General features: G+C 50.9%; 3 protein-coding genes across 3 annotated transcripts; 2 read left to right on the forward strand and 1 right to left on the reverse strand.

Annotated features, from left to right (window-relative positions):
- Window positions 1-111: 111 nt before the first annotated feature.
- Window positions 112-11,684, forward strand: TGME49_282150 (hypothetical protein). Its single transcript, XM_018781891.1, has 12 exons — window positions 112-1,610; window positions 1,987-2,392; window positions 2,855-2,951; window positions 3,675-3,755; window positions 5,120-5,249; window positions 5,997-6,098; window positions 6,961-7,102; window positions 8,006-8,106; window positions 8,843-8,917; window positions 9,523-9,698; window positions 10,145-10,234; window positions 10,739-11,684. Exons 1-12 carry the CDS (start codon window positions 444-446, stop codon window positions 10,863-10,865), a joined length of 2,694 nt encoding a protein of 897 aa, XP_018637469.1. The 5' UTR covers window positions 112-443; the 3' UTR covers window positions 10,866-11,684.
- Window positions 11,685-11,778: 94 nt separating this feature from the next.
- TGME49_282160 (hypothetical protein) lies at window positions 11,779-13,919 on the forward strand. Its single transcript, XM_002371381.2, has one exon. The coding sequence runs from the start codon at window positions 12,701-12,703 to the stop codon at window positions 13,463-13,465; it is 765 nt and encodes a 254-aa protein (XP_002371422.1). The 5' UTR covers window positions 11,779-12,700; the 3' UTR covers window positions 13,466-13,919.
- On the reverse strand, window positions 11,779-19,616 carry TGME49_282170 (hypothetical protein). Its single transcript, XM_018781892.1, has 3 exons — window positions 18,048-19,616; window positions 16,077-16,348; window positions 11,779-15,513 (listed from the first exon to the last, which is right to left on the reverse strand). The coding sequence occupies exons 1-3, from the start codon at window positions 18,331-18,333 to the stop codon at window positions 14,344-14,346; spliced, it is 1,728 nt and encodes a 575-aa protein (XP_018637470.1). The 5' UTR covers window positions 18,334-19,616; the 3' UTR covers window positions 11,779-14,343.
- Between the last annotated feature and the right edge of the window lie 1,201 nt (window positions 19,617-20,817).

Here is a 20,817-nt window from a genome sequence, read left to right on the forward strand (position 1 = left end):
ACAAGCGGTGTGCGTGTCTGCTGCTTGTCGCCTTCCACGCGTTTGGACCGTTGCTTCGGCGTTTCTCGAAAAGGACTCTCCAAGAGAGAACCCACGACATCTTTTCTTGCTGCCGTCTCGCCCTCGTGTACGAGCCGCCAGAAGGCATCTTTCCTTGCCTTTTTGAGCGGTTCATTCCCTAGATTCGCGACAGGACAGCCGTGGAGAGCACGGCTAGTCTCCTGTGCATTTCGCGGAGCGGAACTGAGCGTCCTCTGTTGAATCTGTGACCTCTGTCGTATTGGTTAATGGAGCACTCACACACAGACGAGTCAGTGACAGGCAGGCGGTTCGTAGCGCCACTTCACATCGTGCCTTCAGGGTATTTCCGCGCCCACCGTCTGTGGAGCTAAAGTAAAATACCATCTAAAACCGATGGTCGATTGCGACTTCCGCTCCGAGCCATGTTTCCTCTTGCTTTGGGGGCGAGAACACTCGTCCTCCGACCTTTGTGCGTCCCTCTCGCCCTCTTCCTCTTTTCTTTTGTCAGTTCCTCTCGATCTCTCTGCCTCAGAGAAACAGCGGCTGTGCCACAGCCCTGCGGTTCGCCGGCCTCCACCGCTCCAACGTGTCTCCTCTCTTCTTCCAATGTTTTCTCTCCCTCTCCCCTACTGCCTTCCCTCTTCTCGCCATCTTCTTCTGCGTCTCCTTTCTCTGCCTCTCCTCTCGTTGCTTCGTCTCCGGGTGTCTACGGGAACGCTTCGTCGTCTTTTTCTCTCTTCGCCGAAACTTCCGCGCGCAAGTCTTCTTCTTTCCGGTCTCCCAATGCGCCCTCTCATGCGATTCTCGATTCCTCTCCTGCCTTGCTCTTCTCTCCAGGTTACGTTTTTCTCCCTCTGAGTCAGGAAAGCCAATTGCAGGTACTACTTCCGCGTCGTCCTTCGAAATCTTCATTTCCCCTGTCACATTCCTCTAGCTCTTCCTTGCTCTCTTCTTCTCGCCCTCCCTTGTTCTCTCTGTCTCCTCGTTCTCCTCCTTCTCTGCGGGCCGTCTCCTTTCTTTCTTCTTCTGTTTCTGCGCATGCACGCCACCAAGTGCCTTTCTTTCGCGACGACTCTCAGGCTTTTGGGAGCGTCTCTCGGTCTCACGAAACTGCCTGCACAGCGCACAGAAGAGAGGGAAAGCTGTCTCGTAGACACGAGACTTCTTCCTCGTTTCTTTCCTTTCCTTCCCAACGAAGGTTCTCTCTCTCCGATGAGAAATCGCAGACTTCTCTGTCTCTCCTGACCTCTTTCGTCCAGTGTGGAACGAAGGGGACATATTCGCAGTTCCCTGCTCCTTCCATTCTCTCTTATTCTCTGTTCTCTTCTCCGCAGCCACCCTCACCACCTGCAGTCTCCTCTCCACCTGCAGTCTCCTCTCCACCTGCAGTGTTTTCTTCCTCGTCTTCACAGTTTTCATCTTCGCAGTTTTCTGCTCCGGAGCATGCCTCAGAAGAAGGACGAAGCAGAAAACACTTTGCACAAACAGGCGAGGAAAAAGTTGTTTCTCTGCCTCCAGGAGAACTTCCAACAGTCTCGTGGAAGGACGTCAAACACACAGTGGAAGGTCCCCCCAAACCTCCTCTCTTTGTAGGTATCTCCTTGCCGTATAAAAATCTCGCTAAATGTCTAGCCGATCCGCCTCTGCATGCGCATCTGGTTTTCGGTAAAAACAAATTCAACAGATACTCGTCAATATAATAAATACACAGATATATATATATATATATATGCATATGTGAATATTTGTCCGTAAGGCAAATTCATAAATATATACAACTATACTGAAAAGTATATGTTGATATGAAGATTTCTGTCTGTGTTGACCACCTGCGCGCTTGCAGGGTTCGTCATTTGAAACTTGTGAGCGCGTTTTGAGTCGATTTCGAGGTGTCTGTTCATTCCCTAGTTGCTGTTTCTCTTCTTCAGGGCTCCGTCCATTCTCCTTTTCTTTGTCGTTTCGCAGGTGACTCCAGACGGGACGTACGATCCAGATCGCCCGAAGCCGGAAGAGCCGTTTGGAAATCTCGTTGCTCTCGATCCTGCGAGTTCCCTTCTTCTGCAGCTTCCGCATGCTCTGCCAGGCGACGCGCTTCTGCGTCTGCACACTGAGAGAAAGTCTCGCGAGAGCGGAGGTCGCCTGACAGAGAGAGGAAGAGATACGAACAGGGGAAGGAACGATGACTCTGACGGGACAGCGACGCTGCAGACAGATACCACTGCGAAAGAAGAAAAAGCCTTCCCGGAAGACCTCACTCCTCTCGACATTCAGGAAGCTGAGGGCGGCGCTTGGGTTCGAGGGAAGTGGATGAGCGACGAAGAAATCGACAGCGCCATACAGGAAGGAGAACAGCGAATCCAGCCACTCGTGGGTATGAGATAGCTACAAATTCTCTTAAAACTTAAAGCAAATAACGTCTTCCCAGTCTCCTCACCGTAAATACATACAGAAACATGTATACCTATATATATATATATATATATATATATATATGTACCTACATGTGTGTGTATGTATATGTGTGTTCCCCGGATGGGCAGTGCGCTTCCACGGGTCTATGTGTCTGTCTATATATGCCCATGCGTTTGCATCCATTTAGAGAGATATTTCATTTATTTCTGTGTGGAGGGCTGTGTGTGGGGAGCAGATGAATGCCTGCAGATCGTCGTGTTTGATGACGCGTTTGATAGCGCCCGTACAAGATGCTGTGTGGGGCAAAGGTCAGAGCTCCTTGGCACAGCGAGTGTACGCGTTTCCTCATGAAAACCTCCTTTATGGGAACATCTGCATTTTTTCTCAATAATGACAGGTGTTTCAGTTTCGTCCTGTGCAGAGGAGGTCCAAGCGGAGATCGAAGAGAGAGAGAGAAAGCAAGAGGAGCGTGAGAATGCAGAGGAACACCCGCATTTCACAGATGAAGAAGTTGATCGGTACGTCACTCGAGTTTTTTCTCTGTCACCTCCTGGTTCTCTTTCGGAAATCAAACTTTGTATCGTCAAAAGGAGACATAAAGTCACAGGGTCGCGTGATTGTGAACATGGCCATTATGTGTTTCTCGTCGGGGTCACCTGACGCAAGGCACAGCACACCCAGCCTGCAACGGGGGTTTTGATGTGCCTTTTTCTAGAGACTTCTGAGTGTAAAGTGTAACGCCAAGAATTTAAAATAGTGCATTTTTCCAAGTTTAAGACCTGTTTTTGGAACCAGAATTTCCCCGAAGGAATCATCCCGATCTTTCCATCTTTTTCTCCCTGTTGCTCCGTCCTGCCTAAACAGGCCTCCTGGCGATTGTGTGCACGGGAGTAAACAGAGGCTAGCTCAGCAACACAAGACAGTCTTTCGTTTAATTGTTTCTCGCCTCTCGTCTTTCTGGTCAAGAGGAGCTGAGGGTCCACGAAAGCTTCCCGGTTTTCGGAAGGAGAAGAAAAGAAGTTTTTCGGTCCGTTGGTCACCTGCAATCGCTTTACTCTGAGGTGTGGAGCTCTTTGAAGTGGCAGTGAAGTCAGCTGCAAGGGTCAGGAAAAGGTGGAATAGCTGAAGGACCTGTATTCCGAAAAGGAGATACCAACGGCGTCGGCGCCGACTGTTGTCTTCGCCCTTTCATGAGAACGCCTCGCTCTCTCGTTCTCCTTTGTCTCCGTTTGTCTCCACAGAATGGACCTCTTTGAGATGAAAAACGAATTGCGACTGCGTGGCTACCGGACTGCAGGGCCGGTGGAGACGGTTCGCCTTCGGTGAGGCTGAGCTATCCTGAGAAACCTTTCAGAGTCGATGTGATCTCTCGAGCAGGAGAAGCTCTCCCGAATTTGCGATGAGAGTAGATGTTGGATAGCCGGTGTTCAGAGCACTTGTCCTCTGTCGCAACATGGACTTCTCCACATGTGTCTACATTACACAGTTGACAAATCAAACACCTTGGAGCCTGAAGAGAAGCGCGTTCTGCGGCTTGTCTGCGGCTGTGCTTCTGTCGATTTAAATTGTGTAAATATGCACACTAGAAGTACAGTGATCACGCTCACGAATTCAGGGCCCAGATCCGCGGGGACACCTGCAATGATATCGAGAGAAAAATCAATTAAGAAAACAATGTTATGTCTTTCTGTAGTTGCTGAGACGATCTGTCTCTGATCTCTGCCCTTCACATGCCATTTCTTCACCAGAGGCAGGGAACCTCTCTCGCTGCCGTGTTTCGTATCCCTGATAAACAGATATCGGTACAAAGGAAGTCCCACAAAGGTCATCGTGGTTTGTGAGTCAGATGAGTTCCGTCGCAAAACAGTATGGCGTTGAACTGTTGCATGTGCGTGCAACCTCTCTGAGTGGGTCGGGCGGTTTGTAGGACTCGGGGACTCCTTCTTGCATGCGTCTCCTGGGGATCTTGTGTAAGAGAAAACAACTACAATTTATGTCACGAATGCTTGCAGACGTTCATGCGTATATATATATATATATATATATACGCTCATGTGCCGGTCAGCATGCATCTGATAAAAAAAAGCCTACCTCGGTTGATACAGATATATATAAATATATATACAAAATCATACAGTTGTACGTGGGTCAGCAAACATGCATGTGAATAGATGTGTAAAGCTACTTAAGTTAAAACGCTTACAGATATAAGTAGGTTTCGATCCTCCCACTGGAGGGAGGGGAGTCTCTCGAGAACGTCCGCACCATTGGCTTTTTGGCAGTTTCCATTTCTGCTGTGTGGCCGCGCGTATTTGAGGAAGGTCTTGTTTCTTCAATATAAACCTCTTGTTAACTTTACTGTATTCACACTGAACGTCTAGAGTTTCTAATCCCAAGTCGTCCGCCACCACAAAGGGAATAGTTGTTCTTTTATTGTCCTTTGAGTTATAGATGATTCCATTTTCCGAGTTTCTCTGCACTTTGAAGCAGAGGGGAAAAGAAACGAAACTGGGAGATTGTGTGATGATTAGGATGGCCTCCACTTGTCAATGAAGTGCAAGTTGAACTGAGACGCAGCCTACGCACCCAGATAGCAGATGCATGTGCAAGTTCGGAAGCATAGAGTGACCGCGCCAAAGGCGTGGCTAGGTCATCTGTGCATGCAGCGTTATCTGGTTTTGCACAGCCTGAAGCAGGCCGTCCGGGACGGGCCTCGCAGCTTCGAGGAAGGCACGCAAGAGGATTTGCCCGAGAGTCCTCTCACACGGTCGTTCATCGAAGACTCTCAGCGCGCTGCGCAAACCTACCAAGATGCAGTAAGAGTTCTTCCAGAGCAGTCTTCCTGTGAAGGTCTTTGCTTGAGTAGCCTGGAGCCATTTCTAAGCGTTCCATCGCATGTACCGCTGGACCCGCGGTCCTAAAATGCAAATACACGCATTCAGTGCCCTAGTTGACGGTCACGTTCCTCGCCTGAGTGCTACGCGAAAAAGGTCTGGAAGGAGTGTTTCTGGATCCGTCGCCACCGAGGAGGCAACGGCGGCGCAGGCGAAGAGAACGTTTGCTGGGGCACCGAGGCTGCGAGTGGGGCGCTTTGTCCAGGTCTTGAGGTCTGTGTCTCTCGTATCCAAGTGTGTGTCGGGATAGCAGGGTTCATGTCGGACTTCGTGCAGAAAAGACCACTGGAAGAGCGTATGTCGCTGCAGCACAGTTCTCTGCGTGCCAGAGCGCAGTTCATTGACAGATGTGGAGACAGAACCGACTGGATGGTGTGTCGAAATAGTGGAACAAAGACCAAGTCGTCGCTGCGGTCAAGGCCTCGCTAGCCGCTGAGGAGACAGCCAGCAAAGTCGGGAGCGCAAACCTGAAACACGAGGCAGAAGCGTTTATCTCCCGAGGGCCTCTACGGAGACGCACAGAGCGTTCAGAAGCCTCCTCCCCTTCGTAGAGAACGTGGTGGTGTTTGACTTCGTGGTTCGGGGGTCGGAGGTACTTTTCACTTGGCTGTACACGCAGGCGAGCCTGAATCGAGGTCTGCATGCTTTTTTGGTTTTCGTTCTCCGCAGCTCGAAGAAATCTCGAGACCCATCGAAAATCCTGCAGACCCTGCGCAAATCGTTCGCCGGTGGATTGCGCGCACGGAGCTGTGCAACGCTGCGGAGGATCCTGTAAGGAAACAGGTGCCTTTTATTTTTTAGAAAGGCGTTTGCCGTTCTGCGTCTTGGGTGTCGCGGCGCCGTGTGGTTGCCGCTTTTTGCCGCTCGCCATTTCTCCGCTATGTCGCGGGACTTCTGCGCGGGAGTGTTTTCCCCGTGGTCTTTTCTCGCGCGGGTTGCTCTCGCGTGATGACAAGGTTTTTGGAGGTGCATCTGCGAACAGATCATTCGCGCGTTTTTTAAACCTTTGAATTCCAGCAAACCGATGAGCCTGCATCTCTCTTTGTCACATCTGCATGTGGGAAACGTGATCTTGCCGAGGAGTTTTTATGACCAACTCTGCACGAGCTCACCTCCGTCGGAAATGCTTGGCAGAGCGTTTCACGTGTCACTTTGGGGCCTTCCCGCTGTCTCGTCGTTCTCTCTCTATGCTGATCTGTCTATCATTTCTCTCCGTTCTATCCAACTCGTTCTAGTCTCCTCTCTCTCCTTCCTCGGTTTTCTCTTCCTCCTCTCTTTTTCTCTTCTCTTCTGCTTTTTCCTTTCGATCCTGTCTGTTCTGTTCGTTCCCTTTCTCCGGTTCTCCTTCGCTCTCACTTCATTCTTGTCCTTTCTCCAGTTCCAGTGTGTCTTCTCTCTCATAAGCGTTTGCTCGTCGAGGCCTGCTTTTGCTGAGGACAACCGGGCCGGAACCTCGACACTGTGAACACTGTCCACCTATTAACGTTACATACGTTCAACGCAGTTCTTCTGTTCCTCCGGAGTCTCGTCCTGCCCCTTCCTACGGAGAGGGTGAAGAGTTCCCTTCTTATCGGTTTGCACAGCTTTATATGGCGTCTCCCTTGGATTTTGTTTCTTTCTGCGTTCGTGATAGGTTTCCTACTTCCATCTCGACGCAGCCTTGAGCGACCAGCGAGTGTCCGCAGCAGATGTGGCGCAGGTCGAGAAAGAAATGCAGGAGGAGGAGCGCGAACTGACAGATGAAGAAAAACAAGAACTGTTCCAACAACAAATGCGTACGTCGCGTTGTGACACTCGCTATACAAACAGCCCCGCATCCTCACTAATTTGTTTCAAACAGAAACACTTAAAACGAATACATATGTTCATAGTTACACGTATATATATATATATATATATATATTTGTGTGTATTTATAAATGCATGTATAAATATATACATATATGTGTGCATATATTTCTATATTTATATTTATATGTATATATATATATATATATATGCGTGCGTGTATATACGGAGCAGTTATAGGTGACCGGGTTTTCATGGGGTATTAAATGATCATACGTACGAATTGATATGTTCGTATTCATGAATATAGATGTATATGTATATAGATGAAGATGTGTCTAAAGAAGAGTAGATTTTCATGTTTACGCCTATAAGTATGTGTGTACATGTGCCTACGGATTTTGTCAAGAGGATTCCTGTGTATGCGTGCGTCCGTTGTTGTGCTGATAAAGTGAAGTGCCGAGACGCAGATGTTTACAAGGAGAATTTAAAAAGCTTGGCACGACTGTAAACAGACGTTCATGCCCGTCGCTCTCCAAAGAGAGTCGAAGGCAGTAGAGGTCCTTCATGCACTCACAAAGTAGGTAGAGTCTTTTTTGCCTTCTCTCGTTTGTGTTTTACACGAAGTGGATTTCTTTCTTGTTCTGCTTCGGGTTCTCTCGTAGTCAAGGCGTATATCCAGTCTTCGTGTTACACCAGAAGAGACTGTGTTCGACGAATGTCGGCTTTGTCCTATTTTCTCACTGGGTTTTTGTGTTAATTCCCTTCTTTTCTGTTCTCTCTCTTTCTCGCTGTTCTCGCTTGCTGCATGTTCTCTTTCTCTCACAGTCTTCCGTTCGCGCGTTTGAGAAACGAGACTCGTTGTCCTGACTCTTTCCACTGTTTGGCAGGTGACCTCATGGCGGAGACCGTGCCGAAGACTTTCCAGCCTCGTGACGATGACAGCATTGTTGTCGACGAGCCTGTGAAACATGCAGAGAACGAATGGGACGTAAGTCTTTTTGTGCGTCTCTGGACTGCATGCAGGGTTTCCTGTCTTCTCTCGCGACCGCTTCCCTGGCAGGCGATTTTCGTTCAGCTTCGAAAGCGAAGTCGATTTCCGCTTCGCGGTCGCTGGATGAGTGCCCTGCATCCGCTCGCTTCCTGGCGTTTTGTGGGTGTCCTTGTCTTTTGCGTCAAACTCCACTTCACTGCTCGACTATCGACATTCTCTCAGCGGACACCAGCTCGGTTTCCGGTGTCACTCGTATTGACAGCTGCGAGAGCAAGCGACTGCTCGGATGCGCGTGTGATCAGTACGACCGTACTGCGAGTCTGGAAGCTTCTTTTTCTGGGGAGTACAGATCACGAGTGGGACTTCGGATTTGTGATTTTGCTTCTTGCTGCTTTTTGCTTGGTTTTTTCCTTGTCTTCGGCCCTCGGCCGTGTGTCGCCTTCAACTTCTAATATCATCCTTCTGGAGAGTCACAACCGCGTGTTTCAGCTTCGCGACCTTTCGACATCTGTCCCTCCAGCTTCGGCTGTCACCACTCTCCCCTCGTCTCGCATCTGGCGCGACGAGCTGGATGTGCTTTCGGATGTTGAGTCCTCTCCACTAGCCTCGTCGTAGAGTTTCAAGTCCACCAATTTTACTGCACCACCATCCGACTGTTTGCCCTCCCCCAGCAGTGAGTTGTGTCAAGCGACTGTAACATGGAGTGTTGTGCATGCATGAGCGCCCTCTGCAGCACCTCACCGTGGAGGAACGGAAGCGCAAGTACCTTGAAGGCAATCCAAACGGCGTCGTTACAGAAACAGTTCAGGTAAGTGGTCGTTCTCGTCTGCCGGAGGTGTCCGCCTGGCCCATCTGTCTAGGCACTGGGTGAGTCACCTTCACACCTGGCAAGAATGTGGATAGTAGTCGCCTCTTTTACAGTTGAGACGCTGATGCTGGGACTGTAAAGCATGTACCTCTCCGGTGGTACCTCCAGACGTCTTCCTCCAAGTAGACTTCATGGAAAACGGAGTGTTCTCGCAACCAGGCAGACACAACTGGTGTACGCTGCATCTTGTTTTCGGCATTCGCATTCACCCTCTCTTTCTGTATCGAACACAACTTCACTCCCGGATGCCTGCAGTCGCGGGTTTGTCGTCGAGGAGACCCCCTGCTGGTTTACGAGACCGACGTAATCCGCGAAAGCGTTGGTCGCAACGATTATGTCGTCTCTGCATGGTAGTTGCCACCTCCGGATGCGGTGTTGAAAGTAATTCCACCCCACTACCTATGCTGCTGAATACCGCACCTCCTTTTGTCGTACCTCACATCGAATGTTTCGCGGTTCTATTTCTGCAGTCGTGACTATCTTCGCTATGCTCTGCTGGCACAGTAGAACTTCTTGCTTTCGTCTGCCCCGTGTCTTTTCCTCAGAGCCTAGCCGAGGCGTTCTCAGTGCCAGAGGATTTCATTGGCGACTTTCTCTGTCGCCAGGGCGTCCAGCCGCCGGTCCCTGTCGACGTGCCTCTCAAAGAGTTGACCGATCCAGCAGCCGTGTGGAATCTTGTCGAATATCTCCAGGTTCAAGACCCTGCACAAGTCCATAATATGTGAGCAAGCATTCGGGACGGGGAAGAAAAAAGCGAAAGGGGCAGAAGAAAAAAAGAAGAGGAACAGGGAGGAGAAGCAGAAAAGAGAGAGAAGAATCATGCAGTGTGTGGTCTCACAGGTGTTTGTCACCTGCCGGCGTAGGTGATGGGGTGAGAATCACGTCGTGGGCAAAATCGTATGGGAAGACGGAAAATCGATCGATGAAAGAATGAAATCGTACTTTCAGATACACCTGTTTCAATATATTTCAGGCGTTGCCTGGACTTAGAGGTTGCGACTGGACTGCCGCGGGTCTGTCTGTGCACAAGGGTCTTGTTCACGTCCCTTCAGAGCCAGAAAAATCCTAGATGGTGGAACCGAAACAAGTCGCACACGCGTTTTTGCCGCCTGCTTCTAATCCAAATGTTGACAAGCTTCGCTTGTTTCCTCTTGTTTCTTTCTCAAGGTATCCCCTCGACACGGTCGAACAGATCGCCGAGGAATTCAACTGCTCCGTCCAATACATTCTCGATGCCTGCGAGGCCCTCAAAATCAAGTAGGCGGGAAATAACGGAATGTCTCTTGCTAGGTCAGGTTCTGATGTCTTTACCCATTGTAATGATCACATGATAGGGAGGTACTGTCCCTGTGCAAATGATATGCGGTCCAGAACCGTGTAACTCCAATCGAATAGACTCACACGCCGTAGTACGTAGGATAGTGAATGTGTCAGCACGGATGAATGTAGGCACCTCTATACATGAAATATATGCCTGAGCGTCTGCCATGAACACCGGTTCCCGGGGTGTCATTTTCTCTTCTCAAATAGCCGCGCAGTCAAGGATTCAAAAGTCGATCCAGGACATATTTCGTACTCTGTCTAATAGACGAAGTCTTAGGTAGGGTCAGTTGGTGGTTGTGGCCTGCTCGAGTGGACACGTGGATATTCTTCTTGGCTTTTTCCTTCGGATTCCTAGTCTGGAAAGCTTTCGAGTTAAGCTTTTTCGCATGCAAAACTTTAAACTATCATCCGATTCCGCTTCTGTGGGTGTGCGTTCAGGCTTCCGTTCGGAACGAAGTCTCGCTTAAACGTGGAATGCTATGATGCCGTCACAACATTAGTGGAGAAAATGCTTTTCCCCGACAAGAAAGACGGGGGAAATGACGTGCAAGAGGCTGTGGGATGAGGGCCACCTGCCTCCACCTACGATTGTCACACGAAACAAAATTCGCAAAGGAAAACCCCCCGGTATTATAGCCACATAACACCGTTCTCCGATCACCAGCGCCAAGTGACTATACAAACATTCACACTTTATTTGATGGAATCTGAAGACATCAGATCATTCTTGGCATAATAACGTTGTGTTGTGAGATGGAACCATTCTCAAAAGGCAAACGAGGGATTTAATTTTAGCGCTTGCTGCTCTTACAAAGTGAAACGTACTAAGGAACTGCCTAAGATCGAAAGGAAAATTTGCATCCCACTTGTCACCCAGCCTCATATGAATACCCGCCGGTGCATTCACTCAGATGAGTACGTAACTGGGTATGTTATCAACGTTTTCCACACGCCAAGAGCTCTGCTACTTCTTGAGCGTTTTTCAACGATTCTGAATTAGAGAACTTCAAGCAAGTTGTCAGGAGGGCAGTTCCATTCCCATTTTGCTATACGTCGGTACATCTGAGGTGAAAGCGTTGTTGCTGCCACGAAAATGTGTATCCCTCACAAACAGAGAAAACATGCCGTGTCGCTTCCCTCGCAACAACGAAATCAAAAGAAATCATGACATTACCATGATCACCATTGTTACAACAATACGCGGTGTCCCACTGGTTCTACTTCTCAAGCCGCGGGGACGCTGCTGACGCTGTCGCCCCTCGACGCCGACACCAAATCGAACATCACGGGGTCTTTTGACTCCCCAACAGAGACCTCAAGACGGTCCAACGGGCTTCACTTGAATGGCATCTCCTCGCACGTTAAGCGGCATTTAAAGTAAATCCATCCAAACTGCCTGTGGGTAAAGAGCTTGATGTTCTGCTCCAGCTCCTCGTGGTGCAGATAGCCAACGAATGGTCCGGAGTGGATTCTTGTTGGCCTGGCACATTAGTAAACTGGCGGAACGCTTTTCACGCCTGTTACTCAAAGAGCTAACGCGGTCTCTTATCTTCATCACCAGGAGTCGTTTTGGTTCGCAAAGTCTCGGTCTCACTTGGAAGGCGGAAGCACCGGTCGCATCATTGGTCCCAAAGATGTGCGTCAGTACGGGCAGCGTATGGCGAGACTTCGATCAGCAGCTTTTTCTTCAAGGCGTAGCTGATCCACATGTGACATGATTTGAATACATTTTTGACACGCCTTGACGGCAGAAACGCCTGCTGTCAACAGCGTGCCATCTCGCGCGCGTAGGCATTTCAACTGCTGTCACAAGTTTCGTGGGCTAAGTGAGTGTAGATATAAAAGTGGGGGAACCGATGACATTTTGTGTTTGGTTTCCTAAGCGTTCAGGAGAAGGACTGCCGCGAGTTGCGCGTCGAGAAAGCAGGCAGAGCTCCACAGCATCTCAGTGTTTTATTTGCGCACTCGGCTCCAGCGATTTTGACCCAACACAAAGGAACTGTTGCGGGTCGCGGAGAAGACCCGGGGCCCAGAAGACAGAACAATTGAAAAAGATGTGCAACAGAGCGAATAAAGGACCAAGTTGTGTGCTTCGTCGCCGGCTGGCGGACGCCTAAGAAATGGACAACTCGAAACACAAAGCATCAGCTGTGCACAACACGAAATAGAGTGCGCCGGCTCGACGCACGACCAACAAATGGTTTCACAGCTCTCTGTCCACACGCAGCCGTCCAGGAAAGACAACAGGAACGGTACCGCGCCAACGACGAAATCACCTTCAGCTGTAGAAACAACAGGCGAGCGTGCAACACATGGAAACGAGTCTCTGTCAGACAGCACAAGAAGCAGCGCCTGGCAAAGACACCGCAACGGCGCCCAACTAAACCGACATATCCCAAAATGAATATGTCGCCCACACGGAAATATCCCAAAACGAACATATCCCAAAGTGCGCACATGCCAGCATGGACATGTTCCCAAACCGACATGTGCCAAAACGGGCGCATGCGAGTTTGGCGGGACCGAAGGCGCCTAAGCAGACAGACTGCCGTCCGAGCACACTGTGGCGCGAAGCTTGCTGATGCAAAGGTCCACCCAAAGACCACTGTCCTTGAGTCTACATCCCGTTTGGAAAGCGAAACCACTAGAGATCTAAAGTCTCCAGAACGCATTTTCTGGAGCGGCTCCCCATCCAAAAATTCTCTTTTGTTAACGGCGGAGCCAACACCCCGCGGCAACCATGGAGCGCACGCACGACCACGCCGAGCCCGCGCTCCAAAAATGAGCGGGAGACGACCTGAACCGAAACGGACGAGGAGTTATCTTGCTATTTTAAACCCTGCTAACCTGCCGACACACTGCAGGTTTTTGACTCGCTGGGTCCCGCGCCGTACGCACACGGGAAATGCAGCGCGAGCTCGTTCTAGAACGAGTTCTTTCTCGAGTTGCTCCATAGAAAAAACCTGCCTCGTCACGTTCGTACGCAGAGCAACCTCAGGGAGAATGAGAGACAAGCCGCTTGCACCCGATGCACGCATGCACGTCCCCTTCTCGAATCACAGCAAAGGTGTGCCTAACTGGCAGCGTGGAAGCGAGCAAGGTTTTCCCGACGAACTCGCAGCGGCACGCAGAGCAAAGTCTGGAGGCAGACGGCAGACTCACTAGAGGCCCCTAATCTTGCGCAGAGAGGCGTCTTCACATCGCATTCTCAAAAACGAAAACAATGACGGCATTGGGGCAAGACGAAAAGCACGCACAGCCTCGACGTAGCTCGAAACAAATGAAGATGTCGACAAAGACGTCGACACTTGACACTGGCTTTCTCCGCTACGCATGGTCTTCGAAACGGTCCTGCTGCACCCGAACGCTCTTTTTCCTTTCTCTTCCTGCGACCATATGAGGGTTTGATGTTTCCGTCAACTTCTTTCGGCGAATGGCCATTGATTCTTCCTCGGAATCCCTGATCCTATTTTCCAGTTTCTTCCGCGTTCGACCTTCCGGGTCTCGCAGGGTTTCTGTTCACTGCCGTCCCCCAGTTTCTCATCTGTCTTCCTCCACTTTCCCGCCGTCTTTCGTTCGCTCTCCCTTCTCTCCCCGCTCCTCGCGCACTACGCGAAACAGAGGAACGGGTGGTTTATGAAGAACGCCTCCAGATGAGTAAGGCAAAGCTGCCACGACCTTGGCCACCGGTCTTGTCGTGGCTAGCCTCATGCCACGTCCGCGACTCCCTGTTGGGGACTGGAAGTGAACACTGTCGAAATCGTTTTCCTACGCCCTTCTCTGTGTGTCTACTCCCTCTCTCCCTCGCAACCGTCCGGTGGAACAAGCCAAGTAACCTGCGTGTCACTATTCAGCGTTTACCAAAGTATGAGTTTCTCTCCCTGTCCACTCACCCAAGCAAGCTGCACTCTTCTTCCCGCCCTGTCGCTCGTAGTGTTTGCGGGTTCTTCCCTGTTTTCACCCTCTCGTTTGACCCTTTTTCCCCATTTTCCTTCATTATTTCTCTTCTTTTTTCCGTGTCTTCACCTTTTCCCCACCGGTGTTTAGTCAACATCATCGAAAGCGGATCCGACGGCCTGAGCTTCTTCCTCGTTGACGAAGAAGCCGCGAGTCAGCGCGACCTGCGCGGTCGGCTCCACCTCACCCCACGCGCCTCTGGTGGGGTCGACGCCCCACGCGGCCTCCGCAGGCACGCTCTCGGGGCCGGAGGGCGCGAAAAACGGACTCTCCACCTGCACCGCAAATTCTTCACTGTCCCCGCTCTCCTGCGCAGGGACCGACGGCGCAGCGTGTTCGGCGACACCGTCGCGGCCTGACGCGGCCTCCGCTTCTGAGGCCTCGGGTCCAATCTGCGAGGAGCGTTTGCGCCGCTTCGCACCGCCGGCATGCGCGGAAGTCTCACCCCTGCTAGGCTCCGCGGGTACCCCGCGCGCGGGCGCGCGAGCCTTCGAAGACACTCCGCGGGTCTTGGAGCGCGGCAGCTTGAGCTCCTTCTCGCGAGCGCCCCGCGTCTTCGCCACATCCTTGCTGTCGGCAGACGAGGTCGACTCGGAGGGGTCGTCGCCGAGGAGCGCCGGCCCGAACGACAACGCAGTTTTGATCCCTGCCGCGGAGGCTTTGAGGGAGAGGTCGAAGAGCGTCGGATTTCGTCTCTTGGCTTTCTCAAGGTTCCCGTGGAGCCTCTTCGCGAGGCTGAAGAGCGACTGGAAAAAGACATGTGTTTCGGGAGCCTCACCGAGCTTCGACTTCCCGCTCTCCGCCTCCTCCGCACCTGCCGTGCAGGCGTACGCGTACTCCGCCGGAATTTCTGCGGGATCGACGAAGTCGCAGAGCGCGGAGGTGTCCAGCGATCCCTGGAGCAGAAAGCGACCGCCCTTGTTGCTCGCGAGCGCCGCCTCGATTGCATGAGCACTAGACGGGTTCCCGCGCCCCGTACCCATGTTCCGGTTCGGGTGGAACAGAAAGTGATCAAAGACCGAGAGCAGTTGCAGCACGATCGCCGGCGCGTTCAGCAGCACCACGCCTTCACACCGAGACGGTACGAAGAACAAACTTCGCAGGCGCTGCCAATGGGCAGAGTTGACGAAACCCAGCAGCGGCGAACCCGGCTCCTTGTGCAAAGTCGCCACTGCCGCCGGACCTAACGACGCCTTGATGAAGGAACTGATCGGCGCCAAGTCAATGACCAGAAGAAAACGCGGGGACGAACCCCCCTGAACGAACGAGAAAAACGCGAGCAGATGACCCCTTTGTGAAAAGTCAACACTTGGAAGAAAGCGAGGTGGAGACCTCACTGAAAAACCTAAAAACGTCGTTGAATAAAGGAAAAAAGGAGCCTCTTGAAGAATCGGGAAAACCACGTCGACCCGACGTTTGTGCATTCCAGCTTCCCTTTCATGCGAAGACGTCCAAGCCTCGGGAGTGGGAGTGTGACCCCTCGCGCTAGCCCAGCGTTCGTTTTCGGTTTTTGTCTCCTCTTTTTCTGTAGTCTTCGTAGTGTTTTTGAACAAAGTTGTATCTCTGCCCAAGCTATGCCCAGAGTGAAGCGGATCTCCATACTTGTACATGTCCAGCTTAACAGCAAGGAGTTTCACCTACACGACCCTCTACAGAGTGCACCCAGAGGCGCAGAGTTCTCCCGCGAGTTACGTGAATCGAAACAGAAGTCGCAACAGGTTGCTGAAGCCTGCAGCAACGCACGCTCTTCGCCCACGCCCTCCCCCTTCTGACGCTTCCGGGCACACACGAGCAGTTCGCCGTTCTGCAAGACGCCTACCTGCAAAATCGCCTGCTGCAGAAGAAAGCCGTCAATTAAAAGGTCTCTCTGGACGATGTAAGGCTCCGACGTGGCTGCCGTCGAGATGGTTCGGTAAATCACGAGTGACTTCTGTTTCGAGCGACCGTGGAGAAACGTAGGGTACAGGTTCTGGTGGCGTTCGAAGCCATCGTCAACTTGTCGCAAATCCGCCTCCGAAAACCGCAGCACTGGATGCGCCTTGGAAGCGCCCTGCGAAGCGCCTCCGCCACGTGCCGCAGGCGCAGCCACCTCTGCAACAAAGAGGACACGAAAAGGAAGAAGTGCAATCATGAACGAGGCTTGATTTTAAAACTGATAAATGGTAGCTAACAACAGATGCGAATGCACCAGACAGGAGATGATACGTGAGTGTGTTTTCTGGAAGTTCTTCGGGCAAGACACTCAATAAAAGGAGATGACGCGCGAGAACCGAATATGGTGGTTCGCGGCAAAACCGCCCAAGATACAAACACACGAGCGTTCAGAACTGTGTCAAACTCCTCTAAAGCAACCGACACCAGACGAGGCATATATCACAGTTTCCCGGAGGCTGAACGTCTCTCGCACGATAACTTGACACCACCGAATTGTGAAACTTCGAATCTCTATATATTTTATCAACACACATTCAATATGTACACATAAAAATACGTACATATATATATAATATGTTTATAAAGATGTAGAGAGAACAAGTATACACATGAAGGTAAACGAACACAAATATCGCGTCCAGCGCAGCAACAACTCCACAAGTGCCAGACGAGACGTAAACCCGTGGCCGCTGGCTCCGACAACAACGTGGCGTGTCCGATGAGGTAAAAGGAATGTTGGAGACTTAAACTAGCGTTGGATCAGAGTGTTTCATTCGATAGTCCACGCTGAATCTGGGGTACTCGCCTCACACCCCGTTGGCCCCTTTGCGACGAAAAATATCTTGGGTTGTCTTCTTTTGAAACGTGCTTTTGACTGGAACCATCGCACAGACCGAGATCCGTTGTCAGCCGCCACACCACTGGACTGCTTACGACGGCGACAAGTGTTGGATTTTGACATTCTACCGGTATTCATGTTTGCTGGGAAGCTGGTTCGATCGCAAGTCATTGGGACTACGAAGTTACGGTTGGGGACTCGTGAGTGTCTCTCAATAACGAGCTGCGGGCCTGTACGACGCGACATGGAAATCCACCGCTTTTCGCGGCCTTAGCCGTTTTCCCCTTGGCGTTGGTGACGTGTCGCGCATTGCACATGTACGTTAGAGAGCTTCAGGCCATTTTCCGAGATACACACGCCCACGGACAAAAACCTTCTAAGTTTTTTAAGTAGGTTCGAAACCTACCAGGCCACACTAAAATAAGTATGCGGATGTGGCGAAAATTTCGTCCTCTTAGTACGTTATAGTATTTACTCACTTGTGTCAGTTTTAGTACGGTCATATCTATACATACACAGTATCATTTTTCAAGCAAAAATTTTACTTCGAAATAGAAATCATTTATTATATTACCTAGAATGTATATTTAGGTCACTACTTGTATACTATATAAATATGGTCCAAGAACATTAACTTTTCGCATCAATTACAATAAATTTCTTATCTTAGGTCCCGACTAACCCTATTCGGTTCATCCTTTCATACGAACATTTTGAGTGTTTGATACATATATATTTTTCCCTTAGACGTTTTAACGGTTCAGGAAATTATTACGAGTTTGATTCTGGCTCCGAAAGAACTCAAAAGAGATGTGCTTAACACATGCTGATTGAATGGTATTAACGGTAAGACTAATAGGAGGTTTAAATAATATGGTAAATAAATTCATTTTTAAACAAGATAACGTTATTCTCTTGTATAAAGTTATTTATATTTCATTCTGAACAAGGTTATATCAATTGGATTCGGATTTTTGGTTTCGTGGTACTCTTTGATTCACGAGGTGACGCCCTTACCTCTTTCCAGAGGGGCCGCAGCCACTTGCAAAACAGACCACGGGAACTGAGAGAGGTCGCTCATCAGACGCAGGGGAGAGAGACACGAAATGACGGCGCAGCAAGCCAGAAAAACCATTTGGCGTTTCGCCCGCCAGGCAGTGAGACAGCGCGTGAACCATGAGCAGCCCGTCCTGCCGGCAGAAGAGTGTTCGATCGAATGGAGGTGGCTCAAAGCGGGAGATGAGGCGTAACCAGCTAGAGGGAGCATCCCTCGCCTTGCTTTCCGAGGCGCCTTGTCGTCCATCGCGTCGATTTCCACCTGAGAAGTTGCGGGGGTCTCGTCCGCAGAAACCCCCAGGCAGGGACGAAAGAACCGCCCCTCTCGAAGCTGAGACAGGTCGCCGAAAAGGCAACGCAGACACGGAAACAGAGACACACAGGGGAACCAACGGAACCGAGAGCCGCAGACGAACGGGAAGGGGATCGGTGGCGAAGAAAAAACTCTGGAAAGACGGTATATCGACAGAGATAGTGGTGCAAATGTGCAGAGTCGAGAAACGAAAAAAAATGCGGGCAGCAGGGGCTACCGAGCGAAGCAGTGAACCGTGGAGCAGCTGCTATGGAGGCCAGAGGTCAACCAGGGAAATCAGGTTTCTGCAACGAGCAAATCTTAAAACAAAAAGGTTTCCGGATACTCACCCGCCTTCGACATCAAACGAGACACTCCGAAGGCAGAGGTTGCAAGGTTCCCCTGGGTGGCACACGAACTACCTCATGGCAGACACAGGAGTTTTTTGGTGTCCAAAACTAAATGAAGTAGAAAAGGCGAGACTCGAGGGGGACAAGATCCCTCGGTCCAGTGACGCCCTGGGGAGCAACTCACCCCTAGGGCGCCTGGTGAAGTCTTCCAGAGAGGCAAAAAGTCAGGAAAACATGTGGTAAAAGGAACGAGAAGCAGCTGCCGTCTAAAAGCGAGACAAAGAAACCCTCTGGTTTCTCGTCCGCCAGTTTCAAGGGAAATTCCCCGCAACAGGGGCTCCTTCGAACCTCGCAAACCACGGGGAGAGCTGGGGTACAGCGTCTCACCTTCAGGTAGTCACAGAAAAGGTAGGGCGCACAAAGTGACGAGTGAAGATGCGGGAGTGGACAAAAAGCGAGCGGAAAAAGGCTGGGGGACGCGGCGAAGACAGTGCTGCGCTGAACGGAGAAGAACGGTTCTCGCGGATAGGCAGAGCGCCTAGCTCACCCTGCGAGCTGGTTTCGCGCCTCAGACAAGCGTGGCAGTCTAGACCGCAGACGCGAAAAAGAAGACGGGAAGCGCGACGGCGAAGAAAGGTAGAGAACAAAAAGTAGAAAGCACGAGGAAGCAGCTAAGACACTCTATCGTTTCTCTCCATTCTGATCCCGATGGATCCGACGAAGAGACTCCCGCTGCGAGGCCGTCGCGTAGGTGCCGCCTTCTCTCCCCGGTCTTTTCCCGCTTTCTGTGGTCCCCAGAAGCGACAAAAAAACGATGGTTTAACGTGTTTCACGCAAGTCTTGGACGTAACACTCCTAGGGCGTACTCCTGGACACCAAGGCAAAAAGATCCCCCTCTGGCGCGGCGCGGTGTGTTCGATTCCGGAGCTACCCCCGTGGGGCGACGCTGATGAGACGAAGAAAAGCTGGCGAGAAACGCACAGTGCCTAGAGATTCCGCAATTCTGCCGGGTGCGTTGGCCGCGAGACCCAACGCTGGGGACTCCTGAAATTGTGCGTGTGCACGGGTAAGAAAGTCACGGACAATGCCCACTGCTATGCCTCCACGATCAGACGCACTTCCTGGGCACAAAGCGCAACCGTTTGCTTTTCGAAAGGGATACGTGGAGTGTCTCCGCCTTCCCATCCTCGTAGGCAACAAGCGTCGACACTGTCTTCTGGAATCTCTACCGATCTTCGTGAAGGTTCCCATTTGGTCACTTGTCGTATCTATGGACGAATAGTGGCGCTCGAATGTTAACATGGAGAGAAAACTACTCTTCAGATGCTAGGATGATCACTGATTTCTGGTACCCTCTGGGAGTAATCACCTCCGAGACAGAATTGTTGATGTGCTTCTTCCACTGCGAATTGGACAACTGGTTAAGTTTGAAGGTCTTTGTTTTCGGGACCCAAGGTCCTTTCCCATAGTCGCCAGTGCACACGGGTTTTTACCGCATCAGGCATATCGTAGCCGGAACTTGGAACGGGGACGGCAAAGCTTCTGGTCAGCGACAGTTTGCCTTACAAACTACCTTTTGTGTTGACTCACGCCAGTGATAGAGTAGCTGGGTAACACGGACCCAGAAAGCACTCGCTGATCTTCGAAGTCGGTGCCTTCGGGAAAACCGAAGTGACTTGCTGTCACTTCCTCACTGAGTGTGGTCGAACGTCGAAGGAGGGAGAGACTCTCAAGGCGGAAGGGGAGAGGCGGGTGTTGGTGAGTGCAAAATCTGTCACCGAATCGTTGCCCTCAACGGTTTTTGTACCTTGGAGAGTCTATCATTCTGCAAAATTGTACGGTGTGTGTACTAACAAAGTTTACGGCGCAGACACGTGGAGTCGTTACCCTACTGCGGATTTTAATTGTCGATCATAATTAACTGGATCACTCTTCTGCCGAGCGGCTTTTGTTTGGTGGTACCAGAATACCCAGATAGCATAATCTCAGTCCACCGGACCGTAACATCACTTCCCAAAGTACCTGAACGGTATTTTCGAGAATAGAGTGTGATGGAAGCGATTGATCCAAACCTCTCCTTCCAGTCATC

The sequence above is a fragment of the Toxoplasma gondii genome, chromosome VIIa (assembly GCF_000006565.2).
Source record: "Toxoplasma gondii ME49 chromosome VIIa, whole genome shotgun sequence".
NCBI classification, from domain to species: domain Eukaryota; phylum Apicomplexa; class Conoidasida; order Eucoccidiorida; family Sarcocystidae; genus Toxoplasma; species Toxoplasma gondii.